This window comes from Engystomops pustulosus, chromosome 2 (genome assembly GCF_040894005.1).
Source record: "Engystomops pustulosus chromosome 2, aEngPut4.maternal, whole genome shotgun sequence".
NCBI classification, from domain to species: Eukaryota; Metazoa; Chordata; class Amphibia; order Anura; family Leptodactylidae; genus Engystomops; species Engystomops pustulosus.
In genome coordinates, this window is record NC_092412.1 from 148,642,069 (window position 1) to 148,665,075 (window position 23,007).

The 23,007-nt window shown below is 41.3% G+C and overlaps 1 protein-coding gene and 1 long non-coding RNA gene across 5 annotated transcripts in view; one reads left to right on the forward strand and one right to left on the reverse strand.

The window, feature by feature from the left end:
- LOC140118656 (protein argonaute-3) overlaps positions 1 to 10,548 on the reverse strand; it is an 83,752-nt gene extending 73,204 nt beyond the window's left edge. For 2 of the 4 annotated variants that reach the window (XM_072136833.1, XM_072136832.1), the window contains exon 1: positions 9,635 to 10,547. In XM_072136833.1, coding sequence (XP_071992934.1) covers positions 9,635 to 9,653 — 19 coding nt within the window. In that variant the 5' untranslated portion in view covers positions 9,654 to 10,547. Of the gene's footprint in view, positions 1 to 9,634 lie in introns of all 4 variants that reach the window. The other 2 variants (XM_072136831.1, XM_072136834.1) reach the window with 2 other exon arrangements.
- Positions 1 to 23,007, forward strand: part of LOC140118658 (uncharacterized) — a 127,365-nt gene that overhangs the window by 93,002 nt on the left and 11,356 nt on the right. The window lies entirely within an intron of this gene.

Here is a 23,007-nt window from a genome sequence, read left to right on the forward strand (position 1 = left end):
TCAGTAAAGATATATTGCATGAGACCTGGCAATCCTGGTTTTATTTACAAAAAGGAACGAAAAGTGAGACAAAGGAACGAAGACTCCTATGACTCTCATGATGGTACTCAGGGGGTCTGACTTAAGACTTAAAGGGGTATTCCCACAAAGAGATAAAGGGGTATTCCCACGGGATAGGCCCTAACTTGCTGATCAGTGGGGGTTGCGAAAACTCCTCAAACTAATCGAGCAGTTGGCCGCGCATGACCTCTCTGCTCCATTAATCTCTATGGAGCTGACGGAGATCGCTGTGGATAGGGCCTAACTTGGCTTCGTGGTGAAATCCCTTTAAGACACCAAGCATTCTGGAAAAAAATTTCTGAGGCGGAGCACACGCGCTCAGTATGCATCACATGACCACGGCGGCTACGGAGTGCCGCAGCAGTAATTTTCATGCGCCAATGGAGTTTACAGGAGGCAGCCGCTGTCATTAGCTGTTGCTGGGGGGCTGACCAATTCCCTAGGACAAATGCAGTTTGCAGGTCATAGATACCTGCAAACTGATCTTTACATTTGCAGCAATAATATCAAACAAATATCATGTTATGTTATCAAGTCCTAAAGTATTTCTAGGAGTTCATTCACACAGCTGTGGTTTCCTCAGCCCCAGGAGCCTAGTGCCCCTGAGAAAACTCAGTTGGTAGCCTTAGTTAGGTTCCCTAGAGCCATGGTTCCTTTCTTTTGCCCAGGGACCGACAGCAAGCATACATTTTTTTCTAGGGACCTGTGGGCATGGGTAGGTGGTCTAGCCAAAAATGTATGGCTTATATTGTCCGAAGAAGCGCCCCCCCCCCCCCGTAAGTGGCCAAATATCCAGAACACAGTTTTTTTGTCATTTTGAACCACAAAAAAAAAAAAAAAAAAAAAAAAAAAAAAAAAAAGAATGATCTTCGTGAGCATGATCTTCGTGAATCGTGGCACATGTGCATTCCGGTCGGACAATGCACTTTCGGGGATCCTGCAGAATGGGCAAGTATGTGCCCACTGTATATATTGGATGTGTATATATATGCTGTATATCTGTGCGCATGTGCTGTATATAGTGGATGTGTGTGTATATATATGCTGTATATCTGTGCGTATGTGCTGTATATAGTGGATGTGTGTATATATGCTGTATATCTGTGCGTATGTGCTGTATATGGTGGATGTGTGTATATATGCTGTATATCTGTGCGTATGTGCTGTATATGGTGGATGTGTGTGTGTATATATATATGCTGTATATCTGTGCATATGTGCTGTATATGGTGGATGTGTGTGTGTATATATGCTGTATATCTGTGCGTATGTGCTGTATATAGTGGATGTGTGTGTATATATATGCTGTATATCTGTGCTGTATATAGTGGATGTGTGTGTGTGTATATATGCTGTATATAGTGGATGTGTGTGTATATGTTGTATATCTGTGCGTATGTGCTGTATATAGTGGATGTGTGTATATGCTGTATATCTGTGCGTATGTGCTGTATATAGTGGATGTGTGTGTATATATGCTGTATACCAGTCTGTATGCTGTATATTCTGGGTGTGTGTGTATATGTGCTGTATATACTGGATGCGTGTGTGTATATATGCTGTATATCTGTGCGTATGTGCTGTATATACTGGATGCGGGTGTGTATATATGCTGTATATCTGTGCGTATGTGCTGTATATACTGGATGCGTGTGTATATATGATGTATATCTGTGCTGTATATAGTGGATGTGTGTGTATATATATATGCTGTACATCTGTGCGTATGTGCTGTATATAGTGGATGTGTGTGTATATATATGCTGTATATCTGTGCGTATATGCTGTATATAGTGGATGTGTGTGTATATATATGCTGTATATCTGTGCGCATGTGCTGTATATAGTGGATGTGTGTGTATATATATATGCTGTATATCTGTGCGTATGTGCTGTATATAGTGGATGTGTGTGTATATATATATGCTGTATATCTGTGCGTATGTGCTGTATATAGTGGATGTGTGTGTATATATATATATGCTGTATATCTGTGCGTATGTGCTGTATATAGTGGATGTGTGTGTATATATATATGCTGTATATCTGTGCGTATGTGCTGTATATAGTGGATGTGTGTGTATATATATATGCTGTATATCTGTGCGTATGTGCTGTATATAGTGGATGTGTGTGTATATATATATATATATGCTGTATATCTGTGCGTATGTGCTGTATATACATGCTGTATATCTGTGCGTATGTGCTGTATATACAGGATGTGTGTATATACATGCTGTATATCTGTGCTGTATATACTGGATGGTTGTGTATATATGCTGTATATCTGTGCTGTATATAGTGGATGTGTGTGTATATGCTGTATATCTGTGCGTATGTGCTGTATATACTGGATGCGTGTGTATATATGCTGTACAGCTGTGCGTATGTGTTTTGGTATTTTAAATTTCTGGTTTTTTATGTCGCTACATAAGCTCACTGTTAAGGGGCCCACTGAGGCTCTATCACCCAGGGGCCCACTAAGGCTCTATCACCCAGGGGCCCACTGGAAACTGGAGCCGGCCCTGCAGCTCTGTACACGAAAAAATAAAAAAGGTATGGAGTAGGGGAGCAAGAAAATCAAAAATGAAAAAGGACACCTGTGGGAATGGGCTAAAGGAATATTCCAAACTAGTATATATTATATACTACCCTTAGCCATTTATTGCATAGCTACTTACGCACAGATTTTGTTTGATTCCTCTGGGAGATCCGAGCACAGCAGGTAAAGGAGAATTAGAATTAACCTCAGAAATGTCACAAGGAAAGTGTATGACGTTTTTCATATTTCATCCACAAGGTCGGGACACATTTACTTTAGGAGTATACTTTGGCCTTTTAAATTTTGTAGATTTTGTCCACATGCAGAACAATTAAATGTCAGAACATGGTTTAAGATAAACTTCTCTATTTTTATTTGTGATTTTTCTGTTATATATCGCCAACATGTTCCACAGTGCAGCATCATTTGATACACTGATGATTTTACAGAACTGTATAGGTAACTGCTATACGAGAGTATTTATCAAATGCATACAACTCATTGGGTTGTGCAGTACTCGGCACGGTCTGCCCCTCCTCCCACCACACACACACATAGTATACTTCCCTGTCCTTTTGAAAAGTACACTGAACTTTCCCTGATCCTGGCCTCAAATGCCTTCTGTACAGAGAAGCAAGTCAGTGAACCAGAATGAACGGCATGCACTGAAACCAATGCTTTATAGAAGCTGGAGAAGCCACCACTGTATGCGTAGGGTCTATGGAGCCATGAGGTCCCTACTGCGATCATCAGGGCTCAATATCCATTAACAGTCCCTGACAATGAACACACCATATAAAATCCTTGAATAATCAGAAGAACAGAACATGTGGAAAGTCTTTGTAAGCGCAACAGGAACCATAAAAGTGGTTTGGGTGAAGGTTTTTACATACACATGTAAATGCAGTATATACAAAACTGCAAAGTGATTTTTGTCATCGTACAATAAGATTCAAAATCTTCATCCCTGAACAGATTACTAAGAAAATCGGCTCAATCCGGAATGTGTAAATCCGGAAGTCAGCCAGAGATTGCCAACAGTTAATAAAAAGCCCCATTACCAGTTTAGTCACCCATCGTGGTCCCCTGATGAGTAAGGACCGTGACTCATTTTTCAGCCATCCATCAATGAATCATATTCCTTGACAAGACTAGGAAACTTATAAGCATGACCCCTTTTTTTAAACGGGAATAACATTTATTTTTCTTTATTCTAGATTGTTTAGCTACAGCTTTAAGAAATTAAAAAAAAAAAAAATCAAAAAAATTGGGAGAAATTTTCAATCCGAGTAATGTTAGTAAGCGATGTCGCACAACTATATTGAAAGCATGGATTGATTACTAACCATAAAATTTGTTTGTATAACAAGTGACTAATATATTCTCAGACATGAACAGGATGTGACCGAAGCCTGCTGCATATGCAATACTACACAACACTGCAGGTATCAGTCTAATCTTCAAAGTCGCAGTTAAGAACTGAACTGGAGGTCACAAGCACCACAATAATGTGTAGTTAGTTTACATAGGAAGTTATAAAGAATACAACTTTGATCAAGGAATACCTGCATGTGCACAAGTCACTGTCCGCACCCTCTCAGGGTGCAAAAAAATTGTTGCCCTCAGAGATGAAGCCACACAGAAGGCATCTCCAACCATTTTCACATAAGTCACATAAACTACATTGCTTTGTTATCCAAACCTCATTCTTTCAAATTAGAAATTGCCTCCTACAACAATGAACATTTTGCCATGTAAGTTTGCCCAAAGTCTCAGGGGCCATCATTGAAGCAGAGACAGCAGTCTACACTTCTTAGGCCTCATGCCATTCCTGCCAAAATAAAAATTAGTGGTTTTGGTGTGGGCATGCCTTAAAAGGCCAAAATACTGATGTAAGTATCACCTGAAATATAAGACCACTCTCATCTAGGATAAACTTCAATTTCTGGTGCACAGAAATTACCAAAATGCACAATAGGCTCAGTTCACACCTGAATTTCACTCTACCAAAATGGAGAGTTTAATGGAAACTAAGTATGTAAAATTTCCTTCCTCATTGAATTCAATGTGCCTTCCATTACAATTCCGATACAGTAGTGGAAAATACACAAGAGATGCTGTGCTTTTTTTTCATAATGGAAGGACGGAGGGTGGACCGGAACTTGCTGAACGCAAGTGTTAACAGTTAAAGGGAGCCTGTAAAAGGACTTTGGGACACTAAAACAACAGGTCCTTAAAAACAGGTCTTTTAGCTGTCATGGACAGAGATGACTTGCTCATCAGCCAGAGATTCCTGTCCACAAAATGGCCACAGATGAAGAGTCATGTGATCTCTAACTAGACTAGAACTTCTGGCTGGTGAGGTAAAAGACAGGAGGCTTCACTTCACATATCAAAAGATAAGAAATTTTAATAGATGTATATTGGTAAATTACCTGATATCTTGCTCCCTTCACATTCACACACATTACAAAAAACATGAGGTAAAATCGACAACCCCCTTAAGGCATTGCAAATTTCCCTAAATCATCTCTGTCCATGGCTTCTAAAAGACAAACATTCATACAAACATTTATACTTACCTAGAAGAAGTTGTTCTCAATAAATCTGTGCCATTATAACGAAAGCGGTTTTCCGGTCCTAACATGGCACAAGTCATCAATATAAGATTGGTGTCTCCTTCTCCGTAGCTACACTCCATATGACACCAGGAGAAGAAAGCCCTGACCGCTGTGTAGGGTTACTAAATGCTTGAGTTCTATTGAAGTGACCAAAAACAGAAAATGAAGAAAAAAAAAAAATAGATTCACTGTTTCTTTTGAAAAATCATATCAACTTTATTTCATACACTATCTATACAGGCTTGGGTGCGATGCCTATGGTGGGTATTGTTTACACTGTGTTCCTCCGGCTCTTGTACTTTGTTCTTTTCCCCCCTAGCTCACAGCTATGTGGGTTTTATCCATGGTACAATTTTTAACCCCTTAGCGCTCTGCGCCGTAGCTGTACTGCGCTGAGTCCCGCGATTAGCGCTCAGCGCAGTACAGCTACTGCGCAGAGCCGATGCCGGTTCAGCGCTGTATAGCAGCCGAACCGGCATCGTTAGCCGCGGGATTTCAGCGGTAATTTACCGCTGACATCCCCGGCTAACACCCGCGGTCGGAGTGGGCTCCGATCGCGGGTGTTTAACCCGTTAAATGCCGCGGTCAACGCGACCGCGGCATTTAACCTGCCTTCTGGGGGTCTTTACCCCACGATCGGCCCCCCCGCACCGTTTTCGGGGGGGCCGATCGCTGTTTTGGCTCCTCTGGGGTCCGATCGGGACCCCAGAAAAGCCTGGAGGGTTTACCTTTAAGATGGCGTCTGTGACGTCATCTTAAAGGCAAAGTGTCAGCCTATGCATCTGCATAGGCTGGCACTGATAATACCCTGCAATACATTAGTATTGCAGAGTATTATCAAGAACAAGCAATCAGATGATTGCTTGTTCATATCCCATGGTGGATCATGTAAAAAAATATAAAAAAAAATGTTTTTCAATAAAAAATTACTTGATAAATCACTAAAAATGCCCATAAGCCCCAAAACATATAAAGAGACATATAACGCTCAAAAAAGTCTAAATCATAACACAAACCCCACATATATAGTATCACCGCGTCCGTAACAATCCATAGAATAAAACTAAATAACTATTGAACCCATATGATGAACGCCGTAAAAAAAAAAACGCCAAAAACCCGCCAAAAATTATGATTTTTACCTATTATATCCCACTAAAAATGCAATAAAAAGTGATCAACAAAACATATGTACTCCAGAATGATATTGTTGCAAAGAACAACATGTCCCGCAAAAAACAAGCCATCAACCAGCTCTGTAGCCAAAAACGTAACAATGTTATGCCACTTGGAAGACGGCGATGCAAAAATGATAGATTTTTCCCCACATTAGGGTTTTATTTGGCAAATTTAGTAAAACATAAGAAAAAATATTCATGTCTGGTATCCCCGTAATCGTATCGACCCATAGAATAAAGATAACAGGATTATTAGGCTATACGGTGAACACAAAAAAAAAAAAAGTAAAAAATCCAGTACAGAATTGATGCTTTTCTACTCATGACCTCAAAAAAAGTTCCAAAATTTTCAACAATAGGTGATACCAACCCCAAAATGGTAACACTGGAAAAAGCATCTCGTCCCGCAAAAAAAATGCCATCACATGACCCCAATAACGGAAAAGCGAAAATTTTATAGCCTTCAAAAGGGGGCAACCAGAAAACTAAAATCCTGGCAGCTGCAGGGTGCTCCTTCCCTTCTGCGCCTCGCTGTGCCCCCATAATACAAGTAATGTCCACATGTGGGGGGTCGCTGCACTCAGGAGAAATTGTAGAACAAATTTTATGGTGAGTTTTCTCTTTTTATCTTTTGGAAATGTGTAAATTTTAGGGCTAAATGAACGTATAACCGACAAAATTTGACCATTCTAAATTTCACCGCCATTTTGATTCAATTACTATGAAGATCTCAAGGGGTTAACAATCTTTGTAAATGCTGTTTCTGATAGTTTGAGGGGTGCAGATTTGAAAATGGGTTGGTTATATAGGCGGTTTTGTTGCTAAATATGTAAAATTTGATTTCAAACAGTATTTATCCCCAAAATAGTCAATTCCGAAAATACGGAAAATCGCTATTCGATTTGTAGGCCGCGTGACGTCAAAATAAATTATCCAAACATTTCAAAAATTATGAAAATGTAAAGTAGACAAATGGGAAATGTTATTCTGCAAGTTATTTAGGTGGTAAATCTATCTGCCTGAAAACGCGGTGATTTTGAATTTCGAAAATGGCAAATTTTTCTAAAAATTCATCATTTTTTTCTTTTTTTTGTAAATAAACGCAAAACTTATCAGCCAAAATTTACCACTAAAATGAAGTACAACATGTGGGGAAAAAACAATCTCAGAATCGCTTTGATAAGTAACAGTGTTCAAAAGTTATTACCACAGGAAGAGACACTGGTCAAATTTCAAAAAAAAGTTGCGAGCCTTAACCTGCAAACAGGCTGCGTCCTTAAGGGGTTAATGGGTATTGCCGTTTGTTTACATTCTGTGGGGTAGATTTCTCAGAATTGTCTGAGGTAAAACGGTTGCCCATTTTCCCGCAGCCATCTATAAAATTAAAGCGGAGCTCGGATTAGTTGCCATGGGCAACTAGAACGGTTATACCTCAGACAATTCTAATACATCTCTCCCTGTATCTCTATTATGAGCCTTTTTTTAGTATATATGTTGGGTACACCCGCTTTGTAATACATTTTGTGCCAGCTACATCATTTTGTGTCTGTATGCTGTACCAGTCTGCTTGCTATTTTAATGTGTTTAGATATTGTATACAAAATAAAGATGTGATTTTTCATAAAAACTGAATTTTTTTCTTCATTTTTGTTTTGGGATTGTATTTATGGAATTTTTATGTGGAGTGATAACCCAACACACATATTCTCTTTTGTTTTGGTGTATTATTTCTGATGAAGTGAAGAGAAGTTGAGCCTGCGGTAGCCCGGCACAGCCACCAAGCAATGCAAAATTTGGTCTTCCTCCTGATCCACTGACCATGTGGCCAATTGGTGGTAGTGATGAGTGTCAAGCTCCCAGCAATATCATATTCATGGCCTAATCTTTGTATAGGTCATTATTATATTGGTACTGGAGGCCTTCATGCATAAGCCCGTGCATTAGAAAACAGTTAAAGAAATTACACATTACAGAAAGGTAAAAAAAAAAAAAAAAAAGTATAAAACAGACCTTCCTGAAATGGCTTAGTCCTGGAATAAGTACCTGCATTCACATCCCAATGTGCAGAAGCTGTTTTACTTTAAAGTACAGCTTTACTTTTATTTCATAAAAGCGTATTTCAACTAAATGTTGTTTTATCTGCTTTTCAGTCTCAGGTAGCTAAGAACTTGAGTTCCCACACTTGCTACAGCTGTACCTCTACATATATGTATAGGGCCATGCCTAAGAAGCCTAAATGCGGCAGTCATAAAAGGATAGGAATAGAAATGCTCTGTGCAGCAATATAGTACAGATAACTTAAGAAGCAGCAATAACACAGCCCCCATGTCACACGGAGGCAGAAAGTTGCTATCCATATTGCCCACAGGATTCCTCATTACCTATATCAACTCTAGTGTGAACCAGTATTTGCTTAAACAAAAAAAAAAAAAAAAAAAACAAGTTCTGAGGTACTTCATTATACCGTATTCACTAGTTCTAAAATATGATGAATCAGAAGCCATGTTTCATTCACCAGTAAACTTAAAAGGGGCATTCACATTTCAGCAAACTAATGTTACTGTTTGTAAAATGAAAAGTGATGCAATTTTCCAATTTCTTTCTGTATCAAATCCTCACATCCTTCAGATTTCATGTGTGTGACCATGGACAGATTTCTACCCAATGGAAGTAAACATAGAAGTTTCTATAGAAGCGACAGCAAGCGGAGATCTAGAAAACCAGGAGTTATTGATGCAGAAACTATATTGGAAAACTGTACAAGTTTTTCATTGTACAAACAATAATTATATGCTGAAAAAGACTACCTTTTAAAGACCACAACAGCTGACTTCTTAATCGTCAGACAGGTTTGTGAACTTAATAATTTAGATGATTAGAAATTTTGTAACACTTGCAGGGCCAAAAATAACATTAAAGAGGTTATTTGTGGCATGTGTGTCAATCAATCCAAGAGAGATGATAACTCTGAGCAGTTTTGTCCATCTTGGGTATCTTTTAAATTCCCTTTATAGGGGATATACAAAGACAGAGCTACTCTTCCTGCTGTCTTTCAACTCATAGCAAATACCTGAAGATGTCACTCTGCCAATCAGTGACTATGGCAGTGAATGGCTAAGAGGGCATTTTTCAAACATTTCTTGCGCATCTCAAAGGCTCAGGAAGAACATATTTTAGGACCACATGCTTTAAGATTTTCTTTTCCTTGGATTACCCCTTTAACCCTTTACCTGCAGTTCCGATTTCCATTCATGGAGGTCAGTGTCTGGCTGTCCTAAATGTGAAGATCCCAGTGTGTGGGTTGGCGTAAAGGGGCGGCTGATCCTTTACTCACTGCACTTGTTGCTGGTTTCTTGTTTTGCTGATAAGTGACAGGTTTCCCACTTCTTGGAATGGCACTCCTGTACCAACAGACAGGCACTGGGAAAACTACTTGCTGATTGGCTGCACAGTGAATTCTGGCTTTTGATTGGCTTCACCCTGGAGAGTTGTCACCTAGCTGTGACTTATTCACACCTGTAGGTTCAGATGACAGGTGAAAGGAGGGAGCAGTAGTTGGATACAGAGGGTGTGGTGACTAGCACTTCTAGCAGCTTACTGGCAGTTGCCTTAGAGATGGCTGAGTCACCTCTTGGTCCACATCTCTGTCACAGCTGGTCTGTGTGTAAAACGCTGGCCACCGATTGGCTGTCCTCAACTCACGCCCCCGGCTCCTCGCTCTTGTACCCTCTCTCCCTATTGGTAGTTCACTTCACCTGTCCTCTACTCCGTACAAGCAGTGGCAATGAAGTGGCGAGTCAAGAAGAGAGGAGAGTTGCGATTGGCTGGCATCCCCCTACCACCACCTGAGCGGAGTGAGGACAGCCCGGTTGTGATTGGTCGTCAGCGGATGTTGTTGGTCCACTAGTATAGTCTGACGTCTCCGTCAGCCCTCCTTATTCTCGGCTCACTTGGTGATGGAGCAGTGGCCGCCGGCAGCGCCTGGTCCTCCAGCTTTCTTCACTAATGAGGAGGAGTTTGACGGCTGCCTCCACTAGCCCCCTCCCCTAGATGCCGGACCTGACGTCACCGAGCGCTTCACTGCCAGGAAGACAGTAGCACATCGCGCCGTAACGTCACTTCCGGAAACTGAATGGGTCTTACGTCAGGGTCCGCGGCGGTTTCTGGAGCACAGTGAAGAAACGAACCGTGTTACGCGCAGTCGGCGCCGTCCGCCTACGCAGTGCGCGCTCTAGGTTGCAGGCGCATGCGTGAATTAAGTTGTGACACAAGGTTTATAAACTGTCTATGGTGGTTGCGTTCACACGTAGCGTTTACATTGCGTTTTGAAGCTCTTTTCCATTTTTCACTTCCCACCTTCAAAAATCTAAGAGGCCTTGTTTTAACAAATTACAAATTCATAGTGAAGGTATTTAATAATCCAAGCAGTGAAATTGGTGAAAAAACTAATTTGCACCATTTTCTTGTGGGCTTGGTTTTATAAAAAATACTTCTGTACATTCTGTACATTTTTCTGGTGCTAAAAACTTATTCATACTTCGGTGGAACTGTGTGAGGTGTCATTGTTTGCAGGTTGAAATGACGTTTTTATTTACCATTTTGAGGCCGGCGCCACACAGGGCGCTTTTGTCTGCGTTTGCAAACGCAGACAAAGTCGCGCCCACCGGGGCGGGCCTCGGCCCGATCGCATCAGCGTTTCTATGGAAACGCCTGCGATCGGGAACGAGACGCCGGTGTTTCGCGTTAAATTAACACGAAACACCGGCGGCTCGTTCCCGATCGCAGGCGTTTCCATAGAAACGCCGATGCGATCGGGCCGAGGCCCGCCCCGGTGGGCGCGACTTTGTCTGCGTTTGCAAACGCAGACAAAAGCGCCCTGTGTGGCGCCGGCCTGAGGATTATAGGGCATTTTGATCACTTTTTATTACATTCTTTTGTATAGTGAAAAAGTGGCATTTTGGACTTTTGGCGCTATTTTCTGTTATGAGGTTAAACGCCAGTAAAAAATGTTATCATATTTTGAAAGATCGGACATTTTGATACCCAACATGTTTGTGAATTTTACTGTTTATTTATTTTTATATCACTTCTAAGTAAAAGGAGGTGATTTAAATTTTTATGGGGTTTTTTATTATTTATTTATTTTTTACTTTTTTCATTTTATTTTTATACTGTTTTTCAGATCCCCCCCAATGTGCCACTGACGTATTGTAACTAATGATCAGAAGCTTTACAACCTAATGTCAAACACCCGAGGCTTTCATAGTAACAGATCATTGTTCCCCAATGATGTCACAGGAAGCGATGATCGAAGCCAAGATGGCGGCGATCACAGGGTTACCACTTCAGTATGCAGCAAACACTCACCTTGTATGTTGAGAACCCAACCCATGAACCCTCTCCATACACCCGCACCCGACATGTGAAGCCCTAGTAAGTCACATGTCCGTAAGGCCGGCGCCACACAGGGCGCTTTGTCTGCGCTTGCGAACGCAAACGCAGACAAAGTCGCGCCCACCGGGGCAGGCCTCGGCCCGATCGCATCAGTGTTTCTATGGAAACGCCTGCGATCGGGAACGAGCCGCCGGTGTTTCGCGTTAAATTAATGCAAAACACCGGCGGCTCGTTCCCGATCGCAGGCGTTTCCATAGAAACGCCGATGCGATCGGGCCGAGGCCCGCCCCGGTGGGCGCGACTTTGTCTGCGTTTGCGTTCGCAAGCGCAGACAAAGCGCCCTGTGTGGCGCCGGCATAAGGGCTTCATATGGTGTTTCTAGGTAAAACAATCACTTTAATTTATCCAAAATGAAAGTACCAGTTCGGATTGGAAGTGGCATATGAAGACTGTGGATATCTCCAGTTCTGTCTCACCCTGATATATGGAGGAATATTTTTTAATTCTTTAACTAGGTAAAACAGAAAAATAAGGACACAAAAATTCAAAACAATATAGTGTACAAACATCATGTCAGGGAAAAACGTGTTGTATCAAGGCATATATCTCTTCAAAACTAGAACAGCTGTCACAGAACTGAATTGTACAACAAACATCCAACCAAATCTAGAAAACAGATGGTAATAACAAAACAGACAGGGAGTAGGAGTTGGGAAGAAGAGAAAGGGAAGTAAAGAGGGGGAGTGATTCGGAGGCAGGGACACAAGGAGGCGTCCACAAGAAAGCTCAATCCATGGCTGTGTCATGGACGGAAGCTGTTAAATTTAAATGTCCTTTACCCTTTGGACATACTATAAAAAGTAATGGTGACGAGAGACTTCCACAAAGCTGGAATTGCCTCTACCAATTCCCTACCCAACAGCCAGCTACCACCCTGTTATTCACCTGGCTTCTTGCAAGGTGTTATCACCCAAGGCGCCATCCTCTCCTGTTGTTTTCTTCTTTCATAACCTAAAGAGGCATAGGGAGTAGCTATCAGGGAAATTCAGACTGCCAAGGATTGAGAGGTGAACAGGGAAAGACCAAAAAGCGCTCATAGAGTAGTAGTTTGTACAACAATTGACAAATTCAGATGGGGGAGGAAAGAATGAGGCTCACCAGATAGAGTTGTGCAAGTTCCAGGCACAACACTAGTGGAAGGCTTGAACTGAGTACCAATCAGGTGCTGCCTGTTGACGGGATCATCAGAGAGACAGCTCTGGGAAGACATTTTAGACCTGAGCTTCTAGTTTCTCCTCACTTGAAAAAGGAATCGCCTCTGATTACCGAGACACCAATAAACAGATTTGTTGTGAAGTACTCTCATAGACCATAATGCAGAGACACCGATTTGAATAATCAAAAAAATGAGCTGACATTTTCATTGCTACCATTTTGGGTACTTTTTGTTAACATTTTTTATTTGTTGAAAAATGGTGAAAAGCAACAATTCGGACATGGATGTTATTTTCCTTTATGGGGTCCACAGCCAGGAATAATTTTATTTAATGGTTTGCACATTTTTGGATGTGCTGATGCCTAATGCCTAATATGTTTTTGTGTGTTTATTTCTATTTCAGTTCTCAGGAAAGTAGAGTGATTTGAACTTTTAGTTTTTTAAAAATTGTTACTTTTCTAAAAAAAGATTTTTAATTTTTTTTAGGCTCCCTAAGGTGCTTGAACCCTAGTGGGTCTGATCACTTTTACCATATATTACAATACAACTGCAGTCGAGGGTCGATGCTTCAAGCCAATGGTGCATGCATGAGCGGTTAAATAACTTCTATTTTTCATAAGGTGGATAGATATCCTCTTAGAGAGGATTGCATACTTGGAATTGCCTAGATAACTGTATTGAACATGCATGGCTGTTCAAAGAAACTAAGTATATTCCGAGGAAAAAAATGGATAAAACAAAAGTAAGGTGCAAAAATAATCCAAATGAAAGAGAACCTGTCATCAAGACACACATTTTCACTTAATGACAGGTTCACATAGACTTTTTTTGTTCAACTGTATTTTTATTGGTTTTTCAATTTTACATTTACATAGAGAAGCAATAAATGTAGCAGGACATACTCGGGAGTCTGAAAAGAAGTGCAGAAATTACAGAACAAACGAGAACCATATGAACTCAATACATTAACAAAACCCAAAGGGTTGAAAAGTATAAACATTATTGAAACTTATATAGCAGCAAAGTCCAGAATACAACACAAACTCGTACAGATATATGTGATGCACAAAATGGGCACTACCTCATCTCACATATTGTAACCACCATCCCATTCGAGGTATGCGGAGGACATTAAGGAAAGCGGGATTAAGAGTCCTATGTGGTGGTCAGCTTGATGCAATTCCAAAAAGAGGACATAAGGAAAGAATCGGCACTCACCGAACTGACAATTCTTCTTTATTAGTTGTCAGTCAGGGGGTAGGGAAGGATAACTGGACACAAAAATACAGCGACAAAGCGTTTCACGCACTCCTGCGCTTAGTCTAGCTGTGCATAAGAAGCTGTTGGGCATAACAGGTTAAATACTCATCTGCTAGCGTCATTAGTTAAAATATGTCACTTGTGTGCAGGGTGACGTAACGCAAATCAACGTGGAAACCAGACCCCCTGCAGCTCCTCCCCCTGATGCGCTCGGACCACTCCTCCACAAGTTTAAAAACATCTATATAATCCATAGTTTACAAATAAAGTAGACACATAAAAACAACATTTGCAAAATGGGACCATATTATCAGGTTAAGGGCACATTCACATGGCCGTCTGCGGGGACATACATGCGGCCGCATGTACGTCCCCATAGACGGCAATAGCGGCGCAGATACGGTGCCACACGTGTGTGCGGCCGTGCGCCACTATTCTCCATGGAGGGAGGAGGGGCCGCCTCCTCCTCCTCTCCAGCACACGGCGGTATTCCCGCACGGAGGGCATACCGCTGTGTGAATGTACCCTAAGTATAATATTTGATATATTGATTAAAATTTATAAGTCAGATGCATCACTTCAGAAGCAGGCTCTAGAACTAAAAGGTTACGAGAAAGAAGCGTTATAACAAAATATATATATTGGAAAAACAATTAGACCCCTTTACATTAGATTCAGAGAACATTATAAATCTATAGCTTCAGGTAAAGGCTTGATACAGCATATATGCATCAAACATAAAGGTAACCCAGGAGGACTCACGCTGCGCTCGGCGATCTCTGTTAGCTCCATATAGATAAATGGAGCAGAACGGTCATGTGCGGTCTAACGGAGCGGTGAGAGGTCCAACGGACCCCTCATTTTTTCGATCTGTGGGGCTCTCAGCACTGAGACCCCCACTGATCAGCAATTTAGGCCCTTTCCCGTGGATAGGGCCTAAATTTAGTTTGTGGGAAAACCCCTTAAAGCTGGTCAGGTGGGATTTTGATCGGTAACGCTTACGTCTTTCCTACATTAATCTTATATCCAGATAGGCTGCCATAATGATATATGAGTGCGTGAAGATCGGGAAGGGTAGTATGGGGCTGAGTGATTGTCTCTTTTCTCTACTTAACCCCTTAGTGCTCTGCGCCGTAGCTGTACTGCGCTGAGTCCCGCGAATAGCGCTCAGCGCAGTACAGCTACTGCGCAGAGAAGATGCCGGTTCAGCGCTGCATAGCAGCCGAACCGGCATCGTTAGCAGCGGGATTTCAACGGTAATCTACCGCTGACATCCCCGGCTAACACCCGCGGTCGGAGTGGGCTCGGCCTTTAACATGCCTTCTGGCGGTCTTTACCCCACGATCGGCCCCCCCGCACCGTTTTCGGGGGGGGGGGGCGATCGCGGTTTTGGCACCTCTGGGGTACGATCGGGACCCAAGAGAAGCCTGGAGGGATTGCCTTTAAAATGGCGTCTGTGACGTCATCTTAAAGGCAAAGTGTCAGCCTATGCATCTGCATAGGCTGGCACTGCTAATACCCTGCAATACATGAGTATTGCAGAGTATTATCAAGAACAAGCAATCAGATGATTGCTTGTTCATATCCCATGGTGGATCATGTAAAAAAATGTTAAAAAAAATGTTTTTCAATAAAAAATTACTTTATAAATCACTAAAAATGCCCATAAGCCCCAAAACATATAAAGAGACATATAACGCTCAAAAAAGTCTAAATCATAACACAAACCCCACATATATAGTATCACCGCGTCCGTAACAATCCATAGAATAAAACTAAATAACTATTGAACCCATATGATGAACGCCGTAAAAAAAAAACGTTAAAAACCCGCCAAAAATTATGATTTTTACCTATTATATCCCACTAAAAATGCAATAAAAAGTGATCAACAAAACATATGTACTCCAGAATGATACCTTTGCAAAGAACAACATGTCCCGCAAAAAACAAGCTCTGTAGCCAAAAAACGTAATGCCACAAAGTTATGCCACTTTGAAGACGGCGATGCAAAAATGATAGTTTTTCCCCACATTAGGGTTTTATTTGGCAAATTTAGTAAAACATAAGAAAAAATATTCATGTCGGGTATCCCCGTAATCGTATCGACCCATAGAATAAAGATAACATGATTATTAGGCTATACGGTGAACACGAAAAAAAAAAAAGTAAAAAATCCAGTACAGATGCTTTTCTACTCATGACCTCAAAAAAAGTTCCTAAATTTTCAAAAATAGGTGATACCAACCCCAAAATGGTAACATTAGAAAAAGCATCTCGTCCCGCAAAAAAAATGGCGTCACATGGCCCAAATAACGGAAAAGCGTTATTTTATAGCCTTCAAAAGGGGGCAACGAGAAAACTAAAATCCTGGCAGCTGCAGGGTGCTCCTTCCCTTCTGCGCTTCGCTGTGCCCCCATAACACAAGTAACGGCCAAGTGTGGGGGGTCGCTGTAGAACAAATTTTATGGTGAGTTTTCTCTTTTTATCTTTTGGAAATGTGTAAATTTTAGGGCTAAATGAACGTATAACCGACAAAATTTGACCATTCTAAATTTCACCGCCATTTTGATTCAATTACTATGAAGATCTCAAGGGGTTAACAATCTTTGTAAATTCTGTTTCTGATAGTTTGAGGGGTGCAGATTTGAAAATGGGTTGGTTATATAGGGGGTTTTTGTTGCTAAATATGTAAAATTTGATTTCAAACAGTATTTATCCCCAAAATAGTCAATTCTGAAAATACGGAAAATCGCTATTCGATTTGTAGGCCGCGTGACGTCAAAATAAATTATCCAAACATTTCAAAAATTATGAAAATGTAAAGTAGACAAATGGGAAATGTTATTCTGCAAGTTATTTAGGTGGTAAATCGATCTGCCTGAAAACGCGGTGATTTTGAATTTCGAAAATGGCAATTTTTTCTAAAAATTCATCATTTTTTTCTTTTTTTTGTAAATAAACGCAAAACTTATCAGCCAAAATTTACCACTAAAATGAAGTACAACATGTGGGGAAAAAACAATCTCAGAATCGCTTTGATAAGTAACAGTGTTCAAAAGTTATAACCATATAAAGAGACGCAGGTCAGAATCTAAAAAATGGGACTGAGCCTTAAGCTGTAAAATGGCTGCGTCCTTAAGGGGTTAAAGAGTGAGTTTAAATTTCCTATCTCTTTACCCCTTTGGTGGTTAGACGAATAGCCCCCGACAAGGGTTCTATGCACAGTACAAATAATAGTGGGGAGAGTGGGCAGCCTTGATGTGTACCGTTAGGTAATTTAATGGAGGCCAAGGGGTTAGTATAGGTTGCGTATTACCGATTAAAAGTGTCCCCTTAACCCGAACATCTCAAGGGTAAAGAATAGGAAGGGATAATCTAGGCTGTCATATGCTTTTTTTTGCATCTAAACTCAGTATGTGAGCATCTCCATTAGTCTTGTGTTCCACCACAGTTAGACCTGCAGTACGTCTGGTATTTTCGTCCCCCTGTTGACATAGAATGAAGCCCACCTGGTCTTTGTGGATCAGGTGAGGGAGACACTGTTTGAGCCTGTTGGCTAGTATTTTAGTAAATTCGTTGTAATCAGCGTTTAGCAATGCAATAGGTCTATAGTATGAACAATCTATTGGGTCCTTTCAAGGTTTGGGGATAAGGGTGATTAAAGAGTGAGACATATTACTGGGAATTGGGTTCCCTTCCAACTATTGTACAAAGGGAACAAATATGGAAGAAGCAAAGACTAATAAGTTTGGTAGTAAAGATATGTCAGATCATCTGGTCCAGGGCTTCAGAGTGTCAGTTAGCTCCTCTGCAGTAGTTTGGGCATCAAGGGCTGGCAAGGCCTCCTTCGGAAAGGAGGGTGAGGTTGCATTCCCTCACAAAAGTGTCTATATACACATGACGTTGCTCTGGGTTCATGCATAGGTTGCCAGGTAAATTGTAAAACTGAGAATAATATGTATAGAAAGATTGTGAGATTTTGGGCCATCAGGTTTGTTCAGGGTATGGGCAGTGGATTTGACTGCATCTTCTCCCAATTGTCTAAAAGATTATGTGCTTTATTACCTCTCTTGTAATACTTCTGCCTTGAGTAAAGTAATAATCTTTCAGTACAGGGAACCAGCAATTCTTTCAGCTTTGCTCTAGTCTCAATGACTTGATTAACGCCTTAACCATCAGGCCAGACTTTTTCGTTTTAGTGTTTCATTTTTCTCTCCCAACCTGCAAAAATCCATAACTTTAAAATTTTTTGTCTAAAGAGCTCTGTTCTGACTTTTTTTTCTAAATAACAACTTGCACTTAATAGTGATGTTATTTAATATTCTATACCTTGTACTAGGAACCAGGTTAAAAAATTCCAAAATGCAGCGACTTTTGCATTTGCGCCATTTTCTTGTGGGTTTGGATTTTACGGCTGCACCCCAAATGACATGTCTGCTTTATTCTTTGGGTTGAAGCTATCACGGTGAGGCCAAATTTTTATAGGTTTTATAATGTTTTCATATATTTACAAAAATTAAAACCATCTGTACAAAAAAAAAATCAAAATTTTGCCATCTTCTGGAGCTAATAAATTTTTCATACTTCAGTGTATGGAGCTGTGTGTGGTGTTATTTTTTTAATCCTACCATTTTAAGAACTGCACAGACTTTTGATAACTTTTTATAAAATTTTTTACATTTTATAAAACGACAAAAAAGTGCAATTTTTTATTTTTGACGCAGCTATACCTAACACGCTTACAATTTGCAAATGCAAATAAGTTTTCCAAGGTGTTAAATGGAAAACAATACCTCCTTTTGCTACCTTGAAAGGCAGCCCCCTTAACATCAAGTATGACCTACAAGACGTCTAGACGTTTAGACAAGAAGTCTAAAAACATGATGTGGGATTAAGCCAAACCAGTATATCTATTCCATAAGGAACAGATTCCCAACTGTAGACAGCACAGTTTCGACCTGATTGGGTCTCCTAGTGGAGCATCTATGGCTTTAAGTCTCCTACACGCCTTTAAAGGACACCTGTCATCAGGTCTCTGCCACTAGTCCTGTCAGTACTACCTGTTGGAGCAGCTCACAAGGATCCCATCCCAGCCTTTATGTAGTCAATTCATACATTAATCATTGTAAAATCATCATTTATTTATTATGTAAATGAGGCTGGTCACATGGTCAGAGGCAGTGATGTCACCCCTCCCCTCTCCTCCCCCTGCTCAGGTCTGTGTGTAATGTATAGTAAAGCATTGCTAGTGTGTGTGCTGCACCTGCTGACATGCTGCATCCTCCTAATACACAGAGACACAGACATCAGCTACACAAGTACATGACATGTTCTGCTATAACATGTGTGATACACAGACATCAGCTACACAAGTACCTGACATGTTCTGCTATAACATGTGTGATACACAGACATCAGCTACACAAGTACCTGACATGTTCTGCTATACACATGTGTGAGACACAGACATCAGCTACACAAGTACCTGACATGTTCTGCTATACACATGTGTAAAACAGACATCAGCTACACAAGTACCTGACATGTTCTGCTATACACATGTGTGAGACACAGACATCAGCTACACAAGTACCTGACATGTTCTGCTATACACATGTGTAAAACAGACATCAGCTACACAAGTACCTGACATGTTCTGCTATAACACGTGTGATACACAGACATCAGCTACACAAGTGCCTGACATGTTCTTCTATAACATGTGTGATACACAGACATCAGCTACACAAGTGCCTGACATGTTCTGCTATAATATGGATGCAGCCTGGGGCTGTTGTATCTCTCCTATACACACACACACAAACACACACAGGCTGCAGGGGCACCAGCACCAGGAAGCACATCATTATACAGGCTGTCAGTCAAGCACTGGGGGTGTGGCTGTGCCTCCCACTCATAAATAAGCTGGACAGCTGAATATGCTAATGACTCATTGGACATTTCACAGGTCATTTGCATACAGCTTTAGGACCTCATTGCTTAGGTTTACAGGCATGTAGAGGGACAATGAAGGGATAGAGGCAATGCTTTCTAATGGCAGTTTATGAAAATATATTTAGGGGGGTTATTTTGCCTGCCGGGTTCTCTTTAAGGTTGCCTTAATTGGCATTGTCTCCTTAAGGAGAACACCTACTGCCTGACCCTAGTCAATAGCCTCTCACATAGCCAAATCAGTTCCCTATGCTGTACTGAGGAGACCCAATCAGGGATGTCTACAGTTGGAGTCTGTTCCTTATGGAATAGATATACTGGTTTGGCTTAATCCCACATCATGATTTTAGACTTCTTGTAGGTCATACTTGATGTTAAGGGGGCTGCCTTTAAAGGTAGCAAAAGGAGGTATTGTTTTCCATTTAACACCTTGGAAAACTTATTTGTATTCTTCCTTGAGATATACACAGCCTGTAAGGGAAAAAAAGTGAACTCACCAGCCCTCCAGCAGGGCCTCTTCTATACATTGAAGCTCCGGCATGGCTCCGTATCGACGCGCTGTCAGTCGCTCCTTAACATTCTAATCGGAACACGATGTCAGACGCTCCTTAACATTCTAATCGGAACACACTATGATGTCAGTGAGTGGCTGACGTGTGAGACAGACCACTCGGTGTATAGAAAAGGACCTGCCGGAGGGGCGTCGGATGGTGAGTACACTTTTTTTTTTCCTTCGAGACTGGGTATCTCAAAGAAGGGGCTACAGGCTATATACCAGGGGCAGGGCCTACAGGCTATATGCTGGGGGGGGGGGGGTGCTGATGGCTATATACTGGGGGGGCAGGGGGTGATGGCTATATACTAGGGGCAGGGGAAGAAGGCTATATACTGTGGGGGACAGGGGCTGCTGGCTATATTCTGGGAGACAGGGGCTGCAGGCTATATACTTGGGGACAGGGGCTGCAGGCTGTATACTAGGGGCAGGGTCTGCTAGCTATAACACTGGGGGACAGGGGCTGCTGGCTATATACTGGGGGGGATGGTCTGATGGCTATATACTAGGGGCTGCAGTTATATACTGGATGGGCATAGAAAGCAGGCTATATACTGGGGGGGGGCAGGGGCTCATGGCTATTTACTAGGGGCAGAAGAATCAGGCTATACAGGGGGGCAGGGGCTGCCTGCAGGCTATATACTGGGGGCAGGGGCTGCAGGCTATATACTGGGGGGGCAGGAAAAGTATGATGATGGCAATATACTAGGGAAAGGGAAAGCAAGCTATATACTAGGGGGGGCTTCATGCTATATACTGGGGGGCAAGGGAAGTAGCCTATATACTGGGCAGGGACTGCATGCTATATACTGGGGGGGGTAGGGGATGCTGGCTATATACTGGGGGACAGGGGCTGCTGGACATATACTGGGGGCAAGGGGCTTCTGGCTATATACTGGGGGCATGAGCATGCAGGCTTTATACTGGGGGAAGTATAAACGGTATTCCTTCTCCCTTACCCTTCTTCCCTACCCCGTGACAATGCAGTTTGGTGGCAGGAAGCCAGGTAAACTTTGATATACTTTTAGAAGTATGTGGAAGTTTGTGCAAGTAATGTTGAGGAGAACAGCAAAATGGGAATTATTGTTTAAAATGCTTGGGGAATCTGTCATTAGATGAAATTGTGTGATCCTGAAAAAGGGTTACCTTCAAATTCACCAATGCTGCATTTATTTCTGCTAGTAAAAGAAAGCCAAGTTTTCCACTACAAGGCTCCTGCTTTAATCTGAACTTTATTGGATGTTTTTCCCAAACCACAAGCAGCTGTGGTTTACCCAGAAAGAACGTTATGTCCCACTGGTCGCAATACTCAGTAGAGAGATTGGTTTTTTTGTTTGTGTGTGATCTGGTTCTGCTTGTAAATGAGACTCTCGAGTTTTGAGGGTGTTGGAGTTGTTTCCTCACATTCCACCAACTTTATCTTCTTGGAGAAAGAATTGAACAATGAACACCAGATACAAGTGGAATCATTTTTGCAATAGACGGCTGCTACTTGTAGAGCTCTGTGATACAGGTGCCTCACTCAGACCTGTGCTTTTTGTTTCCCTTTTTTAAAGCCTGGGTGGGTCATTTTGTTATACAGGTTGTTGGGTTTTAGCAAATGACTGTATAAACATATGATTTTTAAAATATACAGGTGGTCCCCTACTTAAGAACACTCGACTTATAGATGACCCCTAGCTACAAACTGACCCCTGAATGTTGGTAATTTACTGAACTTTAGTCCCAGGCTACAATGATCACCTGTAACTGTAATCAAAGGTGCCTTTATGGTTAATCCTGGTTCTTATGACAGGGCAACATTTTTAAAATTCATTTGTCACAGAGACCAAAAATTTTTTGACTGGGGTTACAATTATAAAATATAAAGTTCCAACTTACATACAAATTCAATTTAATAACAAACCTGCCTGTACTTTTATACCTTTTCCCTTATGGTTCTCCAGATCTCTGCTTACTGTAATTTATTGTGTACTTTCAAAGCTTAAAAATCAGTACATGTTCTTGTTATCAACACACAGATGCATGGCTTTTGTAAACCACAGCAAGCATTACTTCTCTGGAAGAATACTGTATGACAGATTTTCACACAAAATTTTTTTCATAAAGCATTTTACTGAAAAAAAAAACTAAAAGGGGAAATCCCCACTAAATCATCCATAACTGTCTAAAAGCGAACTATGTACAGCATAACTTTAATTTCTTCTGGTGGCTATGAATGGAAA